This window comes from Neopelma chrysocephalum, unplaced genomic scaffold, assembly GCF_003984885.1.
Source record: "Neopelma chrysocephalum unplaced genomic scaffold, ASM398488v2 Primary Assembly neopelma1_97017, whole genome shotgun sequence".
In the NCBI taxonomy this organism is placed as follows: domain Eukaryota; kingdom Metazoa; phylum Chordata; class Aves; order Passeriformes; family Pipridae; genus Neopelma; species Neopelma chrysocephalum.
Window position 1 is genome coordinate 2,997,756 of NW_020925659.1, and position 17,456 is coordinate 3,015,211.

At 39.6% G+C, this 17,456-nt stretch overlaps 1 protein-coding gene across 3 annotated transcripts in view; it reads right to left on the reverse strand.

The window, feature by feature from the left end:
- CDC42SE2 (CDC42 small effector 2) overlaps positions 1-17,456 on the reverse strand; it is an 83,249-nt gene that overhangs the window by 24,880 nt on the left and 40,913 nt on the right. For all 3 annotated transcript variants that reach the window (XM_027670993.1, XM_027670994.1, XM_027670995.1), the window contains exon 4: positions 7,668-7,990. In XM_027670993.1, the coding sequence (XP_027526794.1) occupies positions 7,668-7,721 (54 nt within the window). In that variant the 5' untranslated portion in view covers positions 7,722-7,990. The remainder of the gene's footprint in view (positions 1-7,667; positions 7,991-17,456) is intronic.

Sequence of the window (17,456 nt, forward strand, 5' to 3'; positions counted from 1 at the left end):
GAAGGGCTGGTCTGGGCAAACTTAAAAGACAAATCACAATTTGGTCCCAATTAATTTCTCATTATCTGGAGATAAAACAGCCACACACTAACTTGAAACAATCTTTGTGTTTCTTGGTGAGAAACACATAAACTGTAATGTGGTCCTGCCAAAGACATGGCAAAATTAAAACATTCTGATGTGAGAGCATCCCAGAACACACAAATTATGAACCAGGTAGTCCTTTTTGATACACCATCAAGCAGAACATAAAGGGTTGTTATGTTCACGCTGAAAAAGTCATACCACAAGCAAGAGAAACATACAATTATGAAGACTCTCTGCCTGCTAAAGACAGCATATTATAAACCCACATTATTTTCTGAGCCTGAATGAGCTGAAGTTATAATTGCAAGAAGAGAGATAACGTAGTAAAACTATTAAAAAAAATTCCATGCGAGCCTCACCCCTTTTGATGTGAGGACACTCTCAGAGCATGACAGTTAACAAATCACTCAGTGTCACACATTTATTTAAGGGAGAGAACACAAAGAGAGATACTATCTTTCCCTGGCTACAGTAAACTACAGGTCTCTTGAGGATACGCCCAAGTAGCTAAAAAAACTCTCCAAAATTATTTGAAAAACAAAAAACTCTAATGGGTTCAGATTCATCACTTCCCTGAATCTGCACCAGAGTGCAGTTCAAGCTTCAGCTTTTCTGCCCAACCTCCACTCTTCTATTCTACTCACTCTGTGGCAGGATATAAGCCCAGAATTACAGAAGTCAGCATTTTAAAGTGATCAGATAAGATACTTTGAAGATTAAGGCAAGAAAATCATTGCAAATGATTACATATTAAAGCCTGTGGCTTAATGTGTACCTTAAAATTTCAGGATCTTTGAGACTACGTGGAGAATAGTCATAATATAAATAAATGAGAAGTTTGTTGTCATGCATGTCTCATGCATAAGTTAGTATCAAGACAGGAACTGCAGAACCAAAGGTTTGAGGAACAGTCTGAAAAATGAAAACTTTCAGCATTGTGAAATGCTCATGTTGGGCATTGAAAAATGTAAGTACAGGCAGAGATCTTTAAAACAGCCATTTAAAAATGCATATTCTGTGACCTGCATGCTGGTCTTAGGAATTACCTCCAACAGAGTATCTGACATCCATTCCAGAAAAGTTACGATGAAAATACAGCAGTGTTTTTATAGTAAGATAGCAGCAGGGGAAGCTACTAGTCTCAATACACCCTTTCATATGAAAAACAGTTAAAGCTAAAAGGCTGAACACTTAGCTTCAGGGCAGTCACTGACTTCTCTATTCACTAACACAAAGCATACTTCCATGTAGTGTCAGTGAAAGTGCACATCTCCCAGACTATGTCTAAAATACCTCTGCCTCTAGCTGTTGGCAAGTAGAAATGGCCCTAAACCTTCATGCTTGCCCATCTCCCCTGCTACAACATGAAAAGCAGAACAGGGAAAAAACAGCTGAACTGCCGAGCATTAGAACCAAGACACGCCAAAAATTCCAGGGCTTTGTACCTTCAACTCACATTAAAAAAAAAAAAAAAAATTGCAAAAAATTGCACTGGGTTTGGTAATTTCAGAAATGCTTCAACATAGTTTCCAAGGATGGTTGCAAAAAAAACCAACCTATCAACTTTTGCTAGGCAGTATCAACTAGTTCTTGCAGCTGCTCCTGAAAGATTTCAAGGTTTAAGAGAACCAAGCAATTCAAGGGCTCTAACACTGGTATCCAGGTCAACAAAGAACACAATCTACATCCTCCCCATGTTTAAGTGGAAAGCCTGGGCTCTGTAGAGCCTGCAGATATTAAAAGCGTATTACATCCTTCTTCAAGTATGTTGATAATGGCAAGACACATTCTCATCAACAGAAAGCTGGCATAATTCTATTTTCCAGCCTCCCCCAAAGAGCTATTTTCCATGTCATCAACCGGCATTATATTAAGTAAACAGCGTCAATAAAGCCAAGGGAGAGCTAAAAATTTCACAGCCATAATAAAATATCATAAAATATTCAGTTAATTTTCATTCAGGTATTTATATATAAATAAAAAATGCTATCTTTTTTGGGGTTTTTTTTGTGGACACTTTAATACTTGTACACCACAGCAGATATTTTAAGACATGTGGAGGCTAATTTAAAGGTAAAAGAAAAACCCAAACCAGCTCTATCAGGCTGAAAGCCGCAGAAGCAGATCAGGTTTGAGAAATAAAGGCCAAGCATTTTGCTGCTTATTTAACTCTGTCCCCTTCGACGAGGTGTTCCCTCAAGCTACTTCTGACAACAGCACTGAATAGGAAAAAGAAGGAATTTGAAATATTTGAACTGACAGCTCAATATGTAACTCAGTAGGACAACTCTGAAATCTGATGGCTCTATAAAGTTGTCACCTTTTTTTACACGAGTCCTTCATGGGCTTACTGAATGCAATGGGCTGATCAAATGTAATGAAAAACAGAGACTGAGTTTTAGACTTTTTAAGCGTGAAGCTGCACTTGCACAGCACTGCTGTACTGAACAGGGAGCCTGGACCAGTGCTTCTTCAGTAGCAAAGACCAAAATTGCTATGTGTGCCTACTGAAGGTGATTTATTCTGCAGTTCTTTGGCATAATGAATGCTTCACTATCTTTACTGTAATCAAGTTTTTATGAGTTGCACAAATTGCAGTTGTAGATATGTCCTTAGCTCTATCTATGACTCCTTCTCCAGAAAGCAAGCTAGGGCTGACAATATCCATCAGTGGTTAATTTCCTTAACCAACCAGGGTCAAGATCATTTACGTCTTCTGTAACAATCAGCTTTCAGTTCAGTTGATAAATACAGCAGTATGTGCAGGGTTTTTTCAGCCTTTATTTTAAGATGGGCCTCCCCACTCTATCTCTCCCCCCCATCTCTCAATCCTCTTTCGTACATCAAGAGAGACACTGAGCAAACTTCACTTTCCAAACCACTTAAAACATTTACGGCATAGCGTGCAACAAAACCGAAACAGCCTCCTCAAAAAACACAAAATGGAAATCATCTAAACAAAAGTCAGGCAGCAAAACAGCAACTAATTAACTTGAGAAGGAAGCTTGAAGCCAGAAGGAAGAAACCATTTTTATTCTTTTGTAGAAGAGCAGCAATTTTACTGCAAGGTCAAAGCAAAGTGAAAAGCTCAGCTATACTGAGCTTTGGCCCAAACCAGGTGGGAGTGCACCAGATCGTGACCAAAGGCTTCTCAGACCAAAAATTAACTTTGCAAGTTAAAAATGGACAGAACAGGAAAAAAGAAGTATAGGAAAACAACAGGTTCCTGTTGTAGGCGACAAGCTCAGCCTACAAAAGAAAGCACTGGACACCTGTGAAAACCTGCAAGACAAAGGGCTTTCTAAATTTCTGTTATCAAGCGATGCATCTGGTAGTGGGGATTTGGCAGTTTACTGAAAGGAGCAGTGGATGAGATGATAACAAGGAGAAAGCATGGGAAGAATGATCTTGCACTGGGAAACGCAAAATCAGCTTACAGAACCTATAAAGGGTATCAGTGAGAGGTGTAAGAAACCTGGTGCAATCACAGAAAGGCTACTCTTCTCTAAGTAAAGGTTTGGGTCAGATCATAAGTGGTTGAATCCAGGCTACTTAAACAACCAAGAAAACCTGAACATAGCTATTAAGAGATTAATAACACCTCCTTGGCATCATGAGAACAGATATGGAAGCAACTGGTTGTCTGAAGTCTTCACTGTGGTAAAATATGTTATCAATCCAAAAAAAGAAGTTCACACAAGAACACCTTCCACCGGCTTTTGCTTGGATTCTACTGTGGTAAAAACCTCAGGCTAGTTAAAAGCAAGACCTAAGACACTATCAGGAACATGCTTCCTTCAACAGCATCCCTGATTACCCTTGTTTCTTTGAATACTTGTTTTCCTCACTTATCACCCTATTTCAGAGAAGCTTAGAGACCCAGTTTCAAACGTGCGCCTTCCACAACCATGAGTACTGCAGTTTTGGATACACCAAGAGAAATATTTAGCAACCAAAGCAATGTTTTAGGAGAGAGAGTAGAACACTGCTTTCTAAGACATCTGTGCTTTATTTCACAGCTGGAGGCTGTACCCATTTAGCACCGACAAAAGGCAAAAAGCTGTGCCGTGATACAGATCACTAAAAGATGATGGTAATGCTTGAATACCATCTTTGAATTAAGGAACCTCAAAGTGCACTAGTATATAACTGCAACATTGTTACTGTTCTGCTCTAGGGTATGCTATTAGAGAAGTAATGGCAGTGAAATTCAGTAACTAACATGTTCTCATTGTTCTTCTATAAAATTGACTGAAAGGGCTCATGCATGTACATAGTTTTCATTTTAAGTGCACTCTAGCTGAAAAGAATAGAGATGCTGTACTTGATGATTTCTAATACAGTATGCTATGATTTTGCCAGAAGAAAGTAGAGACAGTTCTTGCATCCTGGATTTCAAGAGAGGAGGAAACTCCTTAGATGCTCAATGGATGTTATAAATACCACAGAAACATGCAACTACTAGAAGTTTCATTTTTTTCCCCCTCTAGTGAAGAGGCTTAACATTTATGTCACTATCCATGGCATTAAAGGTGTCTCAGACATCAGCAACTGCCAAAGACAATGAGAAAAAAGCTCATCTTTCAGAGAATGCCACCAGGCAGGAGGAGAAGACCTAGGAGACGGGGGAGAATGGAAGCAGGTTCGTGGTGGCAGGCAAGCCCCCTCCCAGCCTGCCTCACCTTCCCAGGTGCCCTTACACAACAGGCATGGAACTGGATGGACAGACAACTGATGATGTAGACAAGATTTTCCTCCTTTCTCTGGTGCTGATCCACCTTTCTCTGGCGACCAGTGAGAGGAGCTGAGGGAACAGCACGAAGCTGTGTCAGCAGCTGCATGGGCTGGATATTAGGAAAAGGTTTTTCACCCAGAGGGTGGTTGGGCACTGCAACAAGCTCCCCAGGGTCACAGCACCAAGCCTGACACAACTCAAGAAGCATTTGGGCAATGCTCTCAGGCACCAGGGTGTGATTCTTGGGGCTGTCCTGTGCAGGACTAAGAGTTGGACTCGATGATCCTTGTGGGTCACTTCAGACTCAGGATATTAGGAAGAAATTCTTTACGAAAAGGGTGAGCAGCCATTGGAATGGGTTGCCCAGGGAAGTGGTGGATTCTCCATCCCTGGAGGTTTTTAGGATGAGACTGGATGTGGCATCAGTGCCATGGTCTGGGAACCACGGCGGAGTTGGATCAAGGGTTGGACTTGATGATCTCGGAGGTCCCTTCCAATCCAACTGATTCTATGATTCTGTGATGATTCTACGACAAATATAAGTTTAAAAACAGAAGAAACATTTTGAACATTGATCAGAACAAGCAGCAAGTTAACTTCCTGCTTTCAAGGTCTATTTTGAGAGGCTGGTGGTTGCTGGTCTTGCTACAAGACCATATTAGTCCATCCACAGAACAAGTACACTTAAACATGCAATGGCTGAACATGAAAGTTCAGTGGGGACACTGTTAGGCAGGTCACGAAGAAGTTGAGATGCAGGAGTTAAAATGAAAGAAGGCACATGAAAAGGATGAAACTGGGCAGATTAGGCATTTCTCCTGAGCAACTGGACTCAACTGACAGGCTGAGTGCAGAGCAGGGGAACGACACGTAACTTTTATGCAAGTTTGCATGTTTCACTTAGCTTATGATACAACAGGGCAATAAGTAACAGTATTTTGGGCTAAAAACAAGCAGGTTTTTTGGCATGTAAGCCTCCCAAACATGCAATCACACAGCACCTGCAGAGACAGGGGAAACACTGCTTCCTCACCACTTGTCTCATTTATCACTTTGCCTCACATTTACAGTATATGTCAGAGACAGAAAACATTGCTGTACTTGCTCAGAGGTACACCTGTCTGATTAAACACCCCTCTTAGTGCAATAGTGCATGGCAGAACAACGGCTGTTTCTTTTTTTTCTGAGATGCATCCTTAAGAATTTTGGCACTTCATAACAAGCAAGTCTCCTATAACACTTGAAAGGCAGATTTCAGAAACTAGGTCAATGCTCAGCAATGTGCTATTTGTATCTTAAGCAAAAGGATGGTTTTAATTATCAAGCAAATGCACACCACTATATCAGCAGAAACAAAAAAATGGGTTGCTTCCTCTTTCTCCACTTTTGAAGTAAATTTCCCACCTGCTCCATGAGTCATGACCAACAGACCTCCACGTGCTATATTAATGTATGTGTATTTCTTGGGGAGTAACTTAAAATGTATCATGAAGCTTGAGTCAAGATTTTATAAGGAACTGAGCCTTGAGATTCTCAAAACTAAACAGAATATTCAGTTTTTCTACCTGAAACATTTTGAACTGTCATATCTTATTCAAATATATGTTCAGAAACCAAGGCAAATAACTTTGGCTATATATGGATGCAGCTAGCATTTTAAAGGATTGCATGGTATACAAGCAACAGGAGAGGATCACAGCTTCCCATGTTGGTCTCTCACAGTTCATCTCCCACAGCTCTGCTTCACTAGGATTGAGATGAAGTTGCACTCATCAGTTCAAAATGGTAATGGTCACACTTTAATATTTGCATGCCATCCAAGGTTCAGTCTGGCATTCAGGCTTTGTGCAATGACAACACCTAATGTCAGATTTTTTTTTTTTTTTCTCCTCAATCCTTTGGCTTCCCCAAAGCCAAATATTAACATCTGAGCATATTAATGTGAGTTTACTCACCCTGGGATTCTCCTGGTCACTGTAATACCAGCACATCCTTTAGTAGTAACTGGGCTTTTTTTCACACAATGGTAAGATCACTGTAATTTCTATACATTGATTAACTTGATCTGAATGCCACCATACAAGGATTTTTCTCACAATTCTAACCATATTCCTTAGGTAATTTTACCTTCATGCAGGCAGACTTCCTCCCAACAGCACTGAACTCAGAAACATACTCTAAAGGTACTTAGAGTATATGAAACCCAAGAACATGTCCCAAGAATTTTTCTGCTTTCCTTACACGTGCTTTGAAATGTCCTTTCATCCAACTGGTCGCTATGTAGTTTTTCACACAACCACCACTTCAAATTCCACTTAAAAAGAAAAAGTATTTACAATAGGAGTGCATCCCTTCACTCTTTAAAGATTTACTCTAAAAATTAACAGAACTATTAAAGCTGAAATCCTTGATTAAATTGAGGCAGTGGAGGACTGGATTTCACCCTGAACTTTTTAATAGATTCATTTCCTTCTCCCATCATAGTCTAGCCACACCCATAGGTGGGCCTTCAGCCATACAGAAGTCAGGACATTTACAGATTTCCACTAAAAAGTCATTTACTCTAGGATGACAGTCTACATCCTCATCACCCTTCCCTTCTCCTCCTTTCAATTCAAACAAATACAGGCTCTTTCCAAGTATAGATCTGATCCTAAGGACAGGAAAATACCAGTATGACAGCAGGTTAGAACAGACCTTTTTTTATCCACAACAAGGCAATGACTAATTAATTCTCACCAAGCTTGGCCAAACAGCACTAATTTAAAAAGCCATAAGAAAACCAGAAAATATGAACAATGTAGTTAATTATATTAAAACAAAGCAGTGCCAATATCATACTTACAGGCTGAGGCTGTTCTGCAATACAGCAGTTGAAACACAACCAAAACTCACTCATTGTTTACAGTCTGAAGTGGGAACGCAGATGAAATGCAGGACTCAACCTTCCTAAGCCTGTCTGCAGATAGCAAGTTCTTCAAACAGGTTTATTTATAATGGCTCCAATGTGAAAATCTTTTCTTTCTGTTGAGCTCTTCTCCAAAGACAAGTCAGTCCCAGGACAAACAACTCGAAGGCAAAAGGTTATTTTAGGCTTCTTTCAGAAGGTTGATCCCAGCACCACAGAAATGTTATGTATGCTTCTTTGGTCCCTAGCGTTATGTGAACCTGAAAAGAGAAGTACATTACATCAAAAAGAGAGAATATACAGAACCTCAAGCTCCCAGCCAGCCACCCACAGCACCAATTTTTTGGTAATATCCCGAATCACAGACTGAAGTCATGTGCTTATTTCTGCAGTGACTACCAAAAATGGCATATACCATAAAATCTGTACGAGGCCCACATTCCAGCTTTGGTTAGATTAAGTGATAGTAAGAACTGGCATCCAATCTTTTGGCAGTCATCTTGGTTTGATTTGTTTTTAACTCCCAAATGTCATTTCAGAAAGTGATTATTTGCCCACACACCCCTTTAAACTTCTTAGGGAAATGCACCTCTTGACATCATATTACTCAATGGAAATATTACCCAGTCCATTCACAGCGTGAGGTTTAAACAGTATATAAGCTCAACCCTGTCACACAATTGTCAGTCAAAGGGATGCTTTCCTAAATGTTGAGGAAACAAATAAAATTTATGTACATGAAAACTTTGCAAAATGGCTGGACTTGGTCTATACAATGTATTGTCCTTCCATTCTCTTCTACCTTATGCTTCATGTACAACTGACTTCAAAACAGGACATCGTAGAGTTTGAAACTGTTTCCTAAAAGCTCTAAAATTCCTCCAGTGGAACAAATGAGGCTCCAGATTCCAACCATTCCTTTGCTAAAACACTGTTTATGGATAAATCTCCATTCAGGTTTCTTTCAGTAGGAGTGCAATAAAAATTCCTGTGAGATTTCATTTATCTTGAAATTTATCATAAACTTGACTTTAACAGAAAGCAAGACAACGAGTACTCAGAAGTTTTTACATCCATACTCCTTAATAATTCTATATACGACTGTGTCTTCACTCATACAAACATTTGCATAACTATGTATCAATACTTCAGTGCAATTCCTCAGAGTATGAAGTGGTTTGGAGACTCCATGGGATGCATAAAACTACACACACATTATATATAAATATACACACACATTCTGTGTCAGAGCAGTTCCACTTTGATATCACCTTCATCAGCTGTCTATATGACTGAAAATATGATGAACTTTAAACAGCAAGACCTGGACTAACAAAGAAAACCTTGACAAGAAAATAATCTGTTGTTCTCTGCAGTACTGGCATTTGCATGCTACACAAATTTCTAAATTTCATTCAGTATGTAACAATATCAGAACTATAACACGGTTAACTCCTGTTAGTGTGTAACATTTGACAGTTCTAGTCCAGTAACTGTACAGCTTATGCCTCCTTAAAATGTGGTTGGTTTAATTCTGAGAAGACAGGCTCCAAGTTGTTCTGAAATACAGCAATGCTCCCCCAGTGCTAGCTGCTCAGATTATGAAAAACTGAGAAATCAAGTATTCAAATTTAGCATTTTGAAGTCTAATACACTGCAAGGTGATGGAGCTATAAACAGATACAGTGCAGTGAGCTTCTCTTGCTGTGCAAGTGCCCCAGTATTCTTATTTGCAACTCCTGAAATTCTGACTCTTGTATTATTGCTTCCTTGCAATCTCTCTTTGACAAAGTCCAGATTTCACATATTAAATTCTTGTTCCATGGAGGGTGAGCTTTCACCCTGTTGTTACACCTGGGTACCGAAGGTGCACATGGAAAGGGCAGGGAAATTCCTGCTGTCACTCCATCCCTGCACTCGCTCTCTGAGAGCTGGCACACTCCTCCAGCTCACTGCAACGTCCTGAAGCCCCGGGAAACAAACATGAAGGGTTTGTGCATGCTCCTGTGAGCCTGGAAAGCTCTTCCTGGTTAAAGAATGCTCAAGGGTGCAGAAATCTTACTCTACCCAGCCACTTTCAGCACCCAAGACTTGTGACCTTCAAGACAGAGTTCTCTTCAAAACTGACTCCTCGCCTTAGATCAAAAGCTGCTGAATAACAAAGCCAACCTAGAGACTGTGAATAATAGTCTCCGATAACATGTTCATTCTTAAAAATGTATTTTATCTTCTATAGCCTGGTATGGTGCTATATTTGCCTTTAGTTTCATGGTTCTTTTTCAAGATTTCAACACTTGAGCAACACTTTTTCAATCTGTTGTCTTTTAATTAAAAAAACATGGCTGACATATCACTAAGTCTGGAGAAAACTAACGTTAAAAGCACCTCTTAAAAGGCAAACAAATTCTTAGCAGTATTTGTTAGAGCTCCAGAATTTCGTACTCCCCCCCCCAGCCTGCTAAACATGACTTTTCACAGTGGCAAAATTAATATAAAATATAAGGTATAAATCTGCTGCACCGAAAAGGAAAGAAAAAACAATTAATCTGAAAAGAAAAAGGTGTATCAGTGCTGCGATGTCAATGGCGACATATCAGGAACTTGTCTTACACTGCCGGTTTCCTGTTTAAAGAACAAGTTGAAACAGGAAAATTCTGCTGTTCTTTCCCAAATTATTGGTTATAAAGAAAGAAAATAAAAAGCACCATACTGACCTACAGCTACTAGTCAGGTAATTACGTAGCATCAGCACACTAGCAATCTCGTGGGAAAGTGTTCCTCCTAAGCCTGAACTGCACCTCAAACCTGGCTGCAGTTTATGAGGTCCCAAAATCCGTGCAATATTTTACAGCTAGTTCCCTGCTTTGTCACAGGATTAAGATCTGAATCACAGAACCACAGAACGGTCTGGGCTGGAAGGGAACTTAAAGATCAGAGGCTGAAGAACACAGTTCATGACCACAGCTCTGCCACCCCTCTGTTTGCTCTTTACACAGTTTATGGTGCTCAGAGCTGCAGAACACTGTAGAGCTCATGTGGAAAAGATAAGGCACTTACTCTGTCTGAACCGGTAAGTTTATTAAGTGATGAGTGGTGAAACACCTATTTGCTTTTCCCACGTAAACCTTATGAACTCTGAATGCAATTTATTTTAGAGTGCATGATTCACATTGCAAGAACACACAGGACTATCATGCAACTTTTGTTGCATCTTAAGGCTTTTATACCTTATTTATTATTTCAGTTTCATACCATTTACAGACATTCTAAGTAGCATGAAGAAATTAAAGATACTTTAAAATAATACATTGTTTAATATTTAGAGTGAAAACCAGTAAGGTAATTTTCATTACTCTAAGGTTTATTCCATGGTGACTGGTTTACTGTAAAACCCAAAACTATGGCTGATTGTAAAATACCAGTCATAAAGGCAGCAAGTGCAAACACAGCATCAATGTATAGTCAGGGCAGAGCACATTCCGTTACAGTATCACCCATTTTTCTTACTAAAGCAGTATTAACTTCTCTGTGGGAAATATACAGAGCAGGAAAGGTAAGCAAAGAAATCAATTTTCCCCCCAAGCTCTTTATGTTTACTGATAAAAAGCAGGTTAGGCAGCATTTACCTTAGCTGATCCATACAGGAACATGCTGTATGCTGTGAAGGGTCAGTTAAAATAAAGCTACTTATTAATTATATAGCTTAAGAACAGCTACTGTTTTTTTAAAAAAACATCTATATAGTTCCTTTTAAGGGTGAACCCTCTGTGTCCTCTGACTGCATACTGTTCACTGTGGCTTCAAACAGGAAGTGCAGTAACAACACTCTTTGACAATTACTTGAAGCAAATAAAACCACAGGAAGAGAGAAAAAAAAATGACAGCAGGTGTTAGTATCTGAATTTAGCTAGATTTGCTTCAAAGCTCAGACTACTGCTTAAGGAGAGGAGGGGGAAGGTAAAAAAAAACAACAAAAAAACCCCAAAACTGTGAACAAAAAATCATAACTAAGTATGCCATGTCATGACACAACATGATGACACGTACATGATAATGTGCACATGTATGCACAGTCACAACCAGACCTACTACTAGCATTTTAGTTTCAAGTACTTTATAAGAAAGAAATTTACAGTTATTCTCAGTATTGGAGATTAATTCCATAAAATACATGGTTGCTCTCATCTGGGGTTTTTTTTGCCTTAAAGGTTTTAAAAAGCTATAATTAGTTTCAATCCTGCAAGCTGTAAGTAGAAAACTATCATTTCTGAGCGTATTTTTAAGACTTCATGTTTTTCCCTTTAAACCTCTGTTGTAGCCACACAGTTTCCTCTTGATGATGACTCCATAAAGTCAGATGGCAGCCAGAAGTGAGGAGGAAAGAGGATTAAGGTGTGTCCAAACCAACAGAGGGGTTGCAGTGTGCACACTTCCATACACTTACAGCTGTAGCAGCTGGAGGATGCTCTCCAGCTCTCAAAGGAAGTGAGAAGTGTTTATTCCCTTGCCAGTCTCATGTTTTTAAATAAAACAACTCACAAGAAGCAAGAGGTTTTAAACAAACACAACCTATGGGGAAAGTTGCCTTCAAGCATGAATTTTGTATCAGAAACTACCTCCTCACCGGGGCACTGCACTTACAGAAACACTTTTCCTCCCTTCACTGCTACCAGAACAGGCACTTCTGGGAACTCTGGCACTCGTATTAATGCACCAATTATCTTTTGCACTTTCAGGGCCTGAGAAACCTGAGCTGCAAGTAACTCTTGCCAGACAAAAGAGGGATAACATTCACCATCAACACAGGCCAAATAAGGCTGAAATCCCTTCTTCATTTCCTCTTAATTTTCCCATACTGATTCTGTCCCAACCCCCAGCCAAGTGCTTTAGCGTTTAGTTTCAGGACATCTAAGAATCTTCTTCAAAGTTTGAGTTAGACTTTCTGTACATTTTCAAGTCCTGAACACATAGGTCCTGACTCTGTGAAGAGGTTATTTTATCCATGTCTTTATGATATAGTTTTGCACATTATGAGTAAAGCCATTTATAAGATTTTATTCCAGGGTTTTATTTTGGGATTACTGGTCATTTGGAATAAGTTCTTATTTTTTGTCCCTATTTATACTGAAATGGCTTGTATTAGTATATTTCCAATGCAGAAATAAGGTTGTACTTCAAATCAAGCTCAACACAAATTAATAGCCATAAACGACTACTACTACGACAGTACTTTGCTTCTGTGTGAAAAGTTTGAAAGAATTATTAAAATGAGGGAATAGGATAAAGGCACTATTATGGAATACTTAAAGGAGACAGATGGGTTGATTTTTCTTTTAAAATGTTGTTGTCGGTAATAGAACGGAGTCTGGCTTTGCAAACAATCTCATCTTTCACTGGAACCAGAACACCTCTAGGTTTTGTGTTTTCAATTTTTAGGAAGCCATCACAAGTTTCCCTGCAACAAAACGTACCCACCTGGGCTAATACATGGGAGGGCAGCAAAAGATACAGGGAGGAAACCACAGTAAGTTTGTAAGCAGAAATACTAGGCTTTTCCTATCAGGTCACTGATAGCATATTATATTTTAAATAAATTCCTGTTAGTCAAAGTTTTAATTGGTCAATAACATTTTCTTCTTAAGTGGCAATCCCTATTGAGGGTAACACAAAAGAATGCTTTTCTCAGCTAGCCTCATTGTTAATTCTAACTGGGAATATCAATCAGAGAGGAAAAAATTCCCAGGGCAAAGTAATGGTTCAAGGCAGGCTGTCAACAAGGTACCATTTCCATAAAGAATGGAAAGAAAAAAAACCCAAAACAAACCTCAAACCTCCCTGAAGAACCCCCAGTTACTAATTCTAAAGTAATGATGGAGAATCCACAATATTTTCACCCAGAGAGACCATAATTTTAAAAACAGAGCAGCATTAAAAGGAAGGGAATAGTCATGCTCATGACAAACTGCATGCAGACCATACAAGATAGGGACCCTTACCTTTTTTTAACATGACAATAGATAAAAAGCATTATTCACAGCCTTTATAATATTCTTTTTTTCATGGGAAACAAATACATAAAAGCAATTTTCAAGAAAGATTCAGGATAGAGGAAAGGAGTAAGTGTGAACAAAAGGAGAAAAGGCCACTAAAACTGCAAGGAGTTCACAGAGTCAAACTCTCACCAGTACAGTAAGTGTTTCATGTCAAAAAAATCAATCACCATGGCACACCACTACTGCAGATTTTAACCATCTATGGTAAAACAGCCTTGCAACACAAGTCTGACATTGCATCTGAAGGCATTTTAAGGCACTTCAGCAAATTATTGCTGTCACTTCTGCTGTCCTGAATGCGGGCTGGTGTGCAGCACCAATTTACACACCGAGGCAAGGTGTTTTTATTTCTTTGATCCATTTTGCACAAAGTAGGGTAACCCACAAAAGGCTGTCTCCCTGGTCATCAAAACCTTACGCTACTTACACATTTTAACACACAAATAAATCACTGGTTGCAAGTGATTCACTGGCAACAATAAATTCACTGGCTACAAGTTACATAGTTCTCTTATTAATTAATACTATATCTTCTACTGGTTAAATGATTTTCTCACTTCTTATGCTAATTAGACTGCATGCTCAGTTATCCTCTTCTTTTGAATCAGTGGGTTTCTTGAGTCAGTGGGCCGTGAGTCAGTGGTCACAATCTCCCTCTGCCAGAATTACCTTTTATTCAGCTGGAGCTGATTTCAGCACAGTTGCTGAGTTGGCTTTGTTAGTTTCTTCCTTATCTTGAGAGCTCTGCCAGAAGTCCTTGTGGCCTATGAATTCTGCATTGTTTTTGTCTACTATCAGTAGTACATCCTTCTCCCCAATCTTTGTTAACTTCTCCCCAAGTCTGAGATCATGGAGCCATGTCAGGCCTTAAACCCTAACGAGGCAATTCTACTAACAAGTAATTTATCTAATACCTGGACATCACTTCGTCACCTCCCACTCAAGGTCTCAAATTATGAGATCAATTACAGTAAGCAAAAGCAGCGTCATATTTTGCGACACCAAGTTCACTCAGTCGCCCAGTGCCACTACCTAAGGGTTCACATGCCCCTGTTTGAAAACAACAGATGAAACACCTCTGTTCAAGCTGTCCTTGGCACATGGCAGTGCAATGTTCCAAATAGGAACATCAGCTCAAGCAGCACGTCTCTGCTGTAGCTTTCAGTTCCACAGCTTGCAAGCAACAAAAACAGCAACAGCTTTTTGTTCAAAGTGCGACAGAACTGTGTACTTTTTAAATCTGCTGGCACCTAAGGCCTTACTATTTATATATTTATTCTCTAGCCCTTTTATAATTTCTCTATTATTAGCTGCTTTAGATGATTTGAACTCTGCATGTGCACCCGCATGTAGGCACGTGGGAAATTGCTTAAAGAAACCTAAAAGTTAAGACAAATCACATTTTCAAAGATACTCTGGATCAATGTAGAGAAGAAGCGGAATTTAGGACTTTTAGAGTATGTAGTCACAGAAGCTGTAGGCAGAGACCTATTAGTTCATGCAGCCCATTTTCTCAGGAGTATCACTTCCCAGGAAGCAATACAGCCTATTGTTACTGTCCACTGGACTGTACTTTCAGAAATCACATTAAATGACCACTCTGCAGCTTAATACACGTGACAGAAGTCGGCTTCAACTTCCACTGCCCTTAATGGTTGCTCATTTGAAGAGCACTCACACAAGAACCACACATACACAAGTCTAAACTGGGCTACAACTGGTCTGGAGTGGTATCAGTTTTTCCTGACTAGACACTTCAGCAGTATATTAAATGTTTGGTTAATTTTACTAAATAAACTCCATCTTCAGACAGAAAATGGAGCAGAAACACGAGCAATACCACACAAGTTAGGCAGGAAAAGCAGGATGTTACTAGGGCATATGGCAGAGCCAGAAAGCACAGGAATTTTAGAACTGGTGAGAGGTGGCAAGTGATAACTGGGCCTGTTTGGATTTTGCTCTAAACTTGAGCATGGGGAGCTGCACCAGTAGACAGACTGACGAAGCACGTCTCAAAAAGAATGCTCTAGTCAGGAATCTGCATACATGTAAAAATGCTTACCATAGCATTATGTGTGCTTTCAAACCAGATCATGTGGAGAAAAAAAAAAAAAACAAATGAAAAAACAACCTGATACATTGCATGGCTTTTTCTTAGTCATCCATCAATAGCCTGAGATCTGGCAGCACAGTAGTGTGTAACATGCAGCACAAAGTGACACCTGGACAGGAAGGTCAGGTTTCATCTTTGTCTAGCAGCATTACAGCAAGAAATGGTTCTCTTCCCCTGCCTTGAGACATTTCTTAAGTCACTCAAGGGAAAGGAAAATCTAGACATAACCATAGCAACAAGGAAATTCGGTTCCTGTACCATAATTTAAATACGCCATAAAGCATAGAAGAGTGTCTTGATTCTGTAACACTTAAACAATTGCAAAGAAAATAATGAACTGAAATACAACTACAAACAAGTGACACACAAGAGAGCTTTTTAGACTTCCACAGAACAGATAACCCTTAGACACTTCTACACACAGGAAACCTACCAAACACCACGACTGCATGTGCATGCACATACCCATATGAAGCCACACACACACAACCTGTAATTAGTAACTGCAGCAATCATAAAGTATTTCATTCCTATGGCCAAGGCTATCATGCAAGTATGTGAACAACGAGAAAGCTAACAAGCTTTTACCTCTACAAACCTCAGACAACCAGGCTCTATTAAGGAGAACTAGGGTCAGCTGGTAAAGAAAAACTTCATATGTTCCAGTTGCAGTCAGTATGAAATGAAGTTTTCCGAGCCAACAGCACGTTTTCTTTCTTATTGAAAGGAACGCTCATTTTTCAAAACAGAATTAAATTCAGAGACGGGAGAAAAATGAAGAAACTCTTCGTATTTTTTTCTCTCCACAGTTGCTTGCACCAAGACATTACACATGCACACATAGTCACAGCTCATTAGTAGCATTAACACCAGTACCTATACAGATTTGTTTATCATAGATGAAATACTGTAATTCCCAAAATATCCTATTTTGGGACCACCTTTGAATTGCAGCTTGATTCAGATACTGCACATTTATTAAGAGGAACTATTGCTCTTTGCTTCTCCCTCTCCCAGGCTGAGAGTCACTGCAAATGATCCTTAATATTCAGCTGAATTTAAGTATTTAATTTACTCTGAAATAAGTACTTGACCACAGAAAGCTCTTGCTGCTTACACTGATAAAATGTTTACCCCCACAATCAGAGCATGAAAAAAATGTAACTGCAAACAAAGTCTCGAAAATCCTTGCTGACTTTCACTTTGTGATAGATATTTGCTTACTGATTTTTTTGGTTGGAAGTGCAGGTCAAGTTTGTTGCTTGGCAAGCCCGTGGTGGATGCACATGCTCTGAGTGAGGAGTGCTTTGGTTCAGGCATCACCAACAAGAAGGTCTGACTGAAGTCAGCCCCGCTGTGCAAACCTGCCCCAGGCTGTATCTTCACAGGGACTACGGAATCTCGGCCATGCCTTTACCAGGACCAAACTGTGCCACGCTGAGCTGGCTGTGATGGGGTTACTCATCAGCCTTCTCTTCTCCAAGCGGAACAAACCCAGTGACCTCGGCCTCTCTTCAGAAGTATTGCCCTTGAGACCTTCCACCGCCTCGGTCACCCTTC